The sequence below is a fragment of the Lactuca serriola genome, chromosome 8, assembly GCF_051521515.1.
Source record: "Lactuca serriola cultivar US96UC23 chromosome 8, Lser_US96UC23_V15, whole genome shotgun sequence".
Lineage (NCBI taxonomy): Eukaryota > Viridiplantae > Streptophyta > Magnoliopsida > Asterales > Asteraceae > Lactuca > Lactuca serriola.
The window spans coordinates 32538179-32546575 of record NC_136415.1 but is presented as its reverse complement, the minus strand read 5'-3'; the positions used below and the strand labels follow the sequence as shown (position 1 = coordinate 32546575).

At 37.9% G+C, this 8397-nt stretch overlaps 1 protein-coding gene across 1 annotated transcript; it reads left to right on the top strand.

Moving 5' to 3' along the window:
* The first annotated feature begins 259 nt into the window (after window positions 1–259).
* LOC145070443 (uncharacterized) lies at window positions 260–2611 on the top strand. The gene is made up of 2 exons (XM_079017384.1): window positions 260–427; window positions 1704–2611. The coding sequence occupies exon 2, from the start codon at window positions 1732–1734 to the stop codon at window positions 2392–2394; it is 663 nt and encodes a 220-aa protein (XP_078873510.1). The 5' UTR covers window positions 260–427; window positions 1704–1731; the 3' UTR covers window positions 2395–2611.
* The last annotated feature ends 5786 nt before the right edge of the window (window positions 2612–8397 follow it).

Here is an 8397-nt window from a genome sequence, read left to right as displayed (position 1 = left end):
TATAATTTTGTCTAATCACATAATACATACTATTTTTAAAGCTAAAGCTTTTGGGTTGAGGGGACAATTAGTGTTGAGTGGACAGTTAGTGTGCCCGAGAACAAAAACAAGTGATTCAAAAAATTCCGCACATCTGCAGAAAAAAAAATTCCGCACATCCAATCCCAATCGGTCATGAAAACCCCACCCCATCTTAACCAAACAAAGCCCGATGAGAAAAAAACCCGGTCCTGTACACCTCTATTTCTTAGAACGGACCCTTTACTTTCACTTTCCAAAGGCTGCCTACTTCCCACTCCTTCAGCTCCCCCGCTCACACTCCCCGAGTTTGCTGTCCACCACCGGCTACTGGTCTCACGGTATTTCGCCACTGGCCGCCGCTCTGCACCGGTGATCCGACAGAGTGTTTCTGTCACCGCTTTTCGCTGTAAGTGTTTCTGAATCTCTCAGTCTTACTCTTTCCATGTCTCATTGTCTCTGGTATTTCCGGTGTTTATTTTGTTTGGTTTCCTTTTCAACAATCAAATGATAAAGAAAGCAAAAGCAAAAGCAAATACATTTACGTAGACACCCCTTTTTTGCACAATTTTACCAAAAACATCCTAATATTGTCCTTAAAATCCAACTTTCGTTGTGAAAACCCAAAATTCTAACCCATGAACCAATGTTAATCGAAGAAATTGTTGATCCCAAAAGCACTTAATTTGGGGATTGACAGGCATCAGTTTTTATACCAGCAACAAAAGTAAAATAAAATAAACCAAATGAATGATGTAATCTAAATTAGTGATGACGAGCCTGAAAGAACAGAACTAGGAACATCATCACTAATGACCACACCATACAAAGCCCCATAACAATAGCTAACACAAGCAGAGTTCTTGCTATATATTTTGTTGTTAGGGTTTCTTTGAAGGTGTGTTTATGTTAGTAGATATTATGTTTGCTAGAGTTTACGTTACAGTCAATGATGAAATCCGATATGTTTAAGTTCAATTGTTATATTTTTGTTGGTTTGTTGAAAATCGGTATATTTTAAGTTATGATGTGTTAACCTTTTTGTGTTTTTATCTGGTTAAGTGGGGTCAGTCATCTTCTAACTTTTCCTTTTTTTACCGATTCGTGTCTTACCTTGCAGCTCCTTAGTTTTAAACCCCCAATATATACCTTTAAGACAACGGCTATATGGAGAACCTACCAGATGATGTTCTATCAAACATATTCATCAGGTTATTGGCAAAACAACTTGCTCAAATGAGGTGCATTTGTAAAGATTGGAATGCTCTCTTATCTAAATCCTCCTTTGTAAAATCCCACCTCCATCATTCTATCCAAAACAATAATGATATTTTCTTACTCTTCAAATGGGGACATTTTTTAGGTTGTAATCCATTCATAGCTCATTCTCTTGATATCAAACCAACTAATTTCATCAAATTTCCGGTCAATCTCCAATCTAAAAATAGTTTTAAATACCGCAATGTCGTTGGATCTGTGAACGGATTAATATGCTTTAGTTACAACTTGTATGATGGTGGTTATGTTGTTCACGTGTGGAACCCTTCTCTCTCAGCTGTGTTAACTCTCCCGCCATGTTTAATTAGCTCCTGTAATTCAAGTAAAATCCATATCCGGTTTGGGTTTGATCCAAAAACCGATGATTACAAAGTTGTTAAGATTACAAACCTTTCCAACCCATGCAGAATAGAACCACAAGTTGAGGTTTATAGCATGAGAAAGGGTTCCTGGGAGTTGATATCTCAAAGCTTTCCTTCACACATCACAATGATTATGGATCATGATGATGTTTGTGTAGATGGTTATGATGGCCATCTGCATTGGTTTGGTTCTACTGGTTTGGAGTGGAAGCCAGAAACGATATTGGCATTTGATTTGGGTGCAGAGACATTCAGTGAGATACCTCCTCCTCCAGATTCTTTACTACATCACCATGGACACTGCTTCAGTGTGTTGGGAGTTTTGGGTGGAAAATTTTGTTTGATGTCAAGTGTTATAGATGGTAAATGTGAGGTGTGGATGATGAATGAGTATGGGGTGGCTGAATCATGGGTCAAACATCATGAGTTTTCACAGTTTAGTGGTGATACACGTCCATATGGATTCACATCACGGAATGAGTTTATTTTTTATGGTGGTGGTTGTTTCTGTTTGTATGATCCAGTTGCAGCCCGAAGTAAAATCTTCAAGATTAAGGGTGATGGACAATTCATAACCAAGATTGTGGAGTATGTTGACAGTCTTGTTTGGGTAGCACCTGCTAAGCATGAGCTGTCAAAATGGCATGTCTTGATTTCTATTTTGAATAGAAATCAACTGTTAAAAGGGCTTCAAATGGCAATAACTGGCATCTTTCGATTTCTATTTCAAAGATGAATCAGCTGTTAAAAGGCCTACAAAAGGCAATACGTCAGCTCCACTTCTTCTGTATTTTGGTATTACTAGTCTGCATGATGTCATGTTTCTTGATTAGTTTTCTGTCAACTATATTTTTTTTAAGTGCATTACATCTAACACTCTCGCTTGTGAGCATGCTGTGTTTAACTTTTGCATGTTGGTTCGTTTTTAATTTATATTAGTGGTATTTATGGTTTGTTTGTGTTATTTTTTTTATATAAGCATTGAATAAATGTCTAGCCTTATTGCTATTCAAGGAATCTTGTTTCCGTTTCATTTGTTTTGGGCTTAAATCTAGTGGCCTACTCAAAATATGTTTGAATGGTCATGCCTTGTGCTATAGCATACCTTGGATGCTACAGAAACATACCTAGCAATAGCATACTTATTTTCTTTGTGGGCTAAACAGATGCATGGCATGTAATGGATGACTATGCACACAATGCAATTAGAAGAGCTAGCCGATGATGCTTATCATGTAAAATTGAAGAGCTAGCAATGAAAAAGAATTCCTTGACATGTTGCATAATAAGTCCTAAATATACTAAAGACAAAACTTCAAAAATGGTCCCTGTGGTTTCCAAAAATATCAAGTTTAGTCCCTAAGTTCAAAAAACCTCATAGATGGTCCCTGTGGTTTCAAAACTTTTAACATTTGGTCCTTCCGGCTAACTCCGTTACCATTTAGCCGTTAAGTCAGGGGCATTTTTGGCATTTCACTGCACGGGACCATTTATGAAGTTTTTGCCTTATTTAAAAAATAATTATTATAATTAATTAATATTAAAGGGTCCCACCCACTCTCTCTCTCTCTCTCTCTCTCTCTCTCTCTCTCTCTCTCTCTCTCTCATCTACAGTGTTGAATCATGGTGATTTTTTTTGAGGAAATCCACAGTCTTTGTCTTTTTTTTCCACTGGTATACCCTTATCCGCTTATTCCCCAATTCAGATGTGATGAACAAACATACACACTTTTCGCCTTTTTGATTTCATCTTCAAGTGCTTGGCTATCGACGACAACACTCTTCTAGCGAAAGGAATTACAGTCGCGGAACACAAAGCCATTAAGCTTCTAACCAAAAAAGCAAACGATATCCAAGTTCAAATCAAGCCACCCCGAAGCACCCCTCGTTTGTATTTCTCAGTCAATCGAACCCAAGTTCCAGTCGCCGACCTAGTTCTGTTCATCAACGGGTCCGACCACCGTCATCTCCGTCGTTCTTGTCCTCAAGCACATTCAACAACAAAGAAACATCATAACAGTGAGTTCATTCAAACTAACCTCCGAAGAGATTAATCAACTTGATTCCTTTGATTCCTTACTGGGTTCTTCTCATATGACTTCAAATCATTAAACTTTGATTTCGAAACAAAAATCAAGATTGATTTCCAAAGGTTTTGATTCTCTGGTCGAGCGGAGGCAATGGTTTAGTTGACAGGTGGTTCGATTGAAAAATGTTTTTGAATTTAGGGAAAAAACCCAACAGGAGATGTGGATTTAGTGTATGTATGTTTGTTTTTCAATTGATTGGGTGAAAGATGCCCTTCCGTTTTCCTGTCGCCACAAATTGGTGTCTCTCCCTCCCTTTGTGATTGGCCCAACCATCGCCGAAGGTCCCGTCAATTTCTTCCGTTCGCATCTTCTCCATTCCTGTCAAGTAGGAAGGGGTTGTTGCCCTCTTGAATGTCGGAAAACCCCATCTCTGTTGGAGATTTTCTCGATTAAAGTTGAAGAAGAAAAAGGAAGGCAACAACAACAAATATCGGTGGTTGTTTAGCTAGCTTGTCATCGAGAAAGAAGAAAGAGTTGATTCGGTGGTGAATCGATATAAAGGAAGGTTGATTGGTTGGGATGTGATGAACGAGAATCTGCATCATAACTTCTTCGAGAAGAGACTCGGGAAGAACGCGTCATCATTTTTTTTCAATCGAGTTCATAAAATTGATCCGAATGCGATTTTGTTCATGAATGAATTTAACACCACTGAATATATGAACGATGAATACGCTCCTCCTGTGAAATACTTGAGAGGGATGAAAATGCCCCTTTTATTAAATACCTGTGTGTGTGTGTGTGTGAGAGAGAGAGAGAGAGAGAGAGTGGGACCCTTTAATATTAATTAATTATAATAATTATTTTTTAAATAAGGCAAAAACTTCATAAATGGTCCCTGTGTAGTGAAATGCCAAAAATACCCCTGACTTAACGGCTAAATGGTAACGGAGTTAGCCGGAAGGACCAAATGTTAAAAGTTTTGAAACCACAGGGACCATCTATGAGGTTTTTTGAACTTAGGGACTAAACTTGATATTTTTGGAAACCACAGGGACCATTTTTGAAGTTTTGTCAATACTAAATTAATTAATTAATACCTCAAACAAGTTAACTAAAGTCAAATGGTGTCGAACCTCCTTGGCTGAAACAAAAAGGCTCTTTACAATTTAGAAAAGTTGTTATGTTTGACTTTCTTTTTCTTAGATTTACAAAACCTTTATCCTCAGCGATTTCATTCCTTACATGACAAGCTGTAGGTCGCTACTCGGCCTTAGCTTGAGGGGGAATATTAGACGTAAATATATGTTGAGGGTGTAGAGTGGAAATATGTTTTGTACTCGTTATCTAATGCAATACAATCATAATATTCAATTACCAAGTTTATTTTTGTGTACACAGCTAATTGTTTGGGTTTAATTTAGAGTCTGTTAAAGATTCATATGTTTAAGTTAATGGTGTGTCAACTTTAATATGGGTTTGTCACTTTGTTGAAAATTTACATATTTAAGTTAAAATGTTTTAATCCTTTTGTGTTTGTAACTTGTTAAGAGGACCAGTTCTTTTTCTAACCACCTCATTTCTCCGGCAGAAGCTCATAAAGTTTCATTCGAACAGGAAGTTTACTTTGACATTCAAAAATGGCTTCACCACGACACCGAAAGAATATAGAGAACCTCCCAGACGATGTTCTATTAGAGATATTCATCAAGTTATTGGCTATACAGCTTGCTCAAATGATGTCCGTTTGTAAATCTTGGGATGCTCTCTTATCTGAATCCTCCTTTGTAAAATCTCACCTCCATCGTTCAATCCATAAGAACGAGAAGATTCTTATGTTCTTTGACTGGCGATTTTCTTTTGACCGTTGTCCATTCGCTACACGTCCGTCTCATTCTCCTCATCTTGAACTCATTAATTTCATTAAACTACTGGTTAATTCCTAATCTAATTATACTCATGGCAATGTCATTGGATCCGTGAATGGCTTAACATGCTTTTATAAAGGAACATGTCAGGATCATTCTGTTCACATTTGGAACCCTTCTCTCTCCGCCGTGTTAACTCTTCCGCCATCTTCTGTGCCCTCCCATAATTCAAGCTGCAGAAATATTTTCTGGTTTGGGTTTGCTCCAAAAACCGATGATTACTTATTCCATCTCTTGTTATAACTACTTTGCACGATGCTCTGTTTCTTAATTATGTATAGGTCAAGTTTCAAGTTTTAGTACAGTATAACTGCATCTACATGTTCTATTGGCAATATGATGTGTTTCACAGCAGGGTCCTTTTTTAGAGGCCCTAGCCAGAATAAAATTGATGCCAGACTTGGTTTTAGACCAAGGAGACCAAGGAAGCTCTGGAAATCCTATTTCGCAACATTACAAACAAGTGGTTTAGGCATGGTTAACACAAATGTGCAAGGATCCATGAACCCGAGGGACACCTCGGTGCGACAAAGATTTGACGGATATGCATCGGATGACTCATGGTCTCATTACCGCCCAACAATAGAATCTGGGCTGATGAAATTTGAAGCCTTCAAAAGGGCTCTTCAGGCAAGGAAAGATCAAAAAGTACAACAACAACAACAGCAGAAAGAAGAATACCTTCTCCAAGTGGCTAAGTATTGGACCACTATGTTTAACAATGCAAAGACGGTACATGACATCCTTTCAATTCAGCAATGGTCGTCAGAAAAGGAAACCACCGTACAAAAGGTTTAGGAAATGGAGAATGTTGTTGGTACTTCAAAGCCTCCCCCAAACAACGAGGTCCATGATGCAAATGAAGATGGCACGACCATTGAGATCAGTTCTGCTCCCACTTTTGGTTTTGATGACAACAACAACGATGAAGTTTAACAGTCTCTCCCTTCTGATGACTTCATCATGGTTCTGGATGACAAAGAGTCAAGTGGTTCCCAACTTTCCACTTCTTAGCCTAAACATAATAAGAAAAAGAAGCTAGTTGTATCAAGGAAGCAATTTCTCGACCTATAATCTAAAGTCGATCAGATTTTGGCTGCAGTCTCTTCTGCCACACCGCAAACTGCTGATACCCCCACAAAACAATCACTTCTTGATCACATTAAAATCTTGGAAACAAGGGAGAAACTCATTGCAGAGAAGGTTCTTCTACACATCAAAATGGGTATCAAACAACTCGATAATCAACAGACATCTGATCACAAAGAATTTTTATCTAAGGCATAAGATCTCATCAAAGGAGTAAAAGAGCTCAAAACCGAACTTCAACAAACCCTGCAGACTCAAGAAGGCAACTCCAAGCAACTCATTGAGGAAACTCATATTGCTTATGAATTAGGGTTCTCGGTTCTTCAAGAAACAATCAAAGAGCTGAGATGATTAACTGTAAAACAGAGTGTTGATGAAATCCTCTGCCTCACCAAGGAGATTTATCAACAACTCTTCAACCCGGAGATTCCAAGAAACAATTATGTGTTCACTCAAATGGAACAACAGTTTAACGCCACCTTTTAGGAGATTGATGACTTAAAGGCTTGGTTTGAGGAGCATATAGGGGATGCTTCCTCAAAAGGGGGAAGTGATCAGAATAATGAAATAAGAATCGAAACGGTTTCTGAATCGTACTAGTCAAAAACTCAATCAAATAACCATTCTATCATTCCTCCTCAAGATCCACCCTCCTCAGTGCACCTCAAAGACCCAACTCCTCAGGCTTCTCCTCAGTATCCAACTCCTCAGGATTCTCCCCAACAATCAAGTCCTCCTCGCTTCAAGAATCTGGAAGAAGAAATTGTTGAGTTTTGAGCACTATAACACTCTTATGGTGTACATGCAACCCTAAATTCTTTGGATCTATGTTTTCTCTAATTATACATGCATTTTCATTTTCAAAGCATTCTCCTTAACTAGCATACAATTGAACAATTGAACAATATAACTAGTTACCATTGTCAATGTCCATGGAAGCTTGGGGAGTAGATCTTCCAACCAAGTTTGCTTGACCAGTGTGCCAAATCATTATTGATTCAACATCAATTAGCAAATATGTAAGATTAATAAGGGTCATATCGCGGTCTGTCATATAGTAATATTTAATGAACTCACTATATTACTCAGGAAGTGATTGAAGAACCCAGTCAACATCCAGCTTCCTCGAGAGAACGACAACCAATACTCTCGGCCTGTCAATATGTGACTTCATCTCCAACACGTGAGAACACACAGACCTTCCATCTTGATGTTTCATTGCAAGTAGGGCTTGAGTGACCTTGAAATTTTCAAGTCTTTGAACTTGTAGGTTAGGGAGCATTATTGGAGGAGGTGAAGGAAGAGAAGTTCCACTACAACACGAAGAAGGGATTAATATTTCACCTTGATCGTCTTGTGGAATATCATCTTTATAAGGAAAGCTTTTTCCATTGGATTTGGGAAGACCATAGTTGTCTGAACTAGACATCTACAAGGGAGAAATTCAAGTTTAGTTGATTTAAGTTCTTAATATAACACCCAAAACGAAATATTAAGGTTAGGACACAACACAATATTCTACAATTGTGAAGAGGGATGTTGTAATCCAATTATAAAATATTTGAAGGTAGGTAAAAGACGATTTACCAATTTCCACCATGAAAAACAAAATTGATTATTAAGTTTTAATTGGATTGAAATTCCTAGATCCTTTGAGATTCATTGAACTTTTCAATGGCATGTTTAAATCTT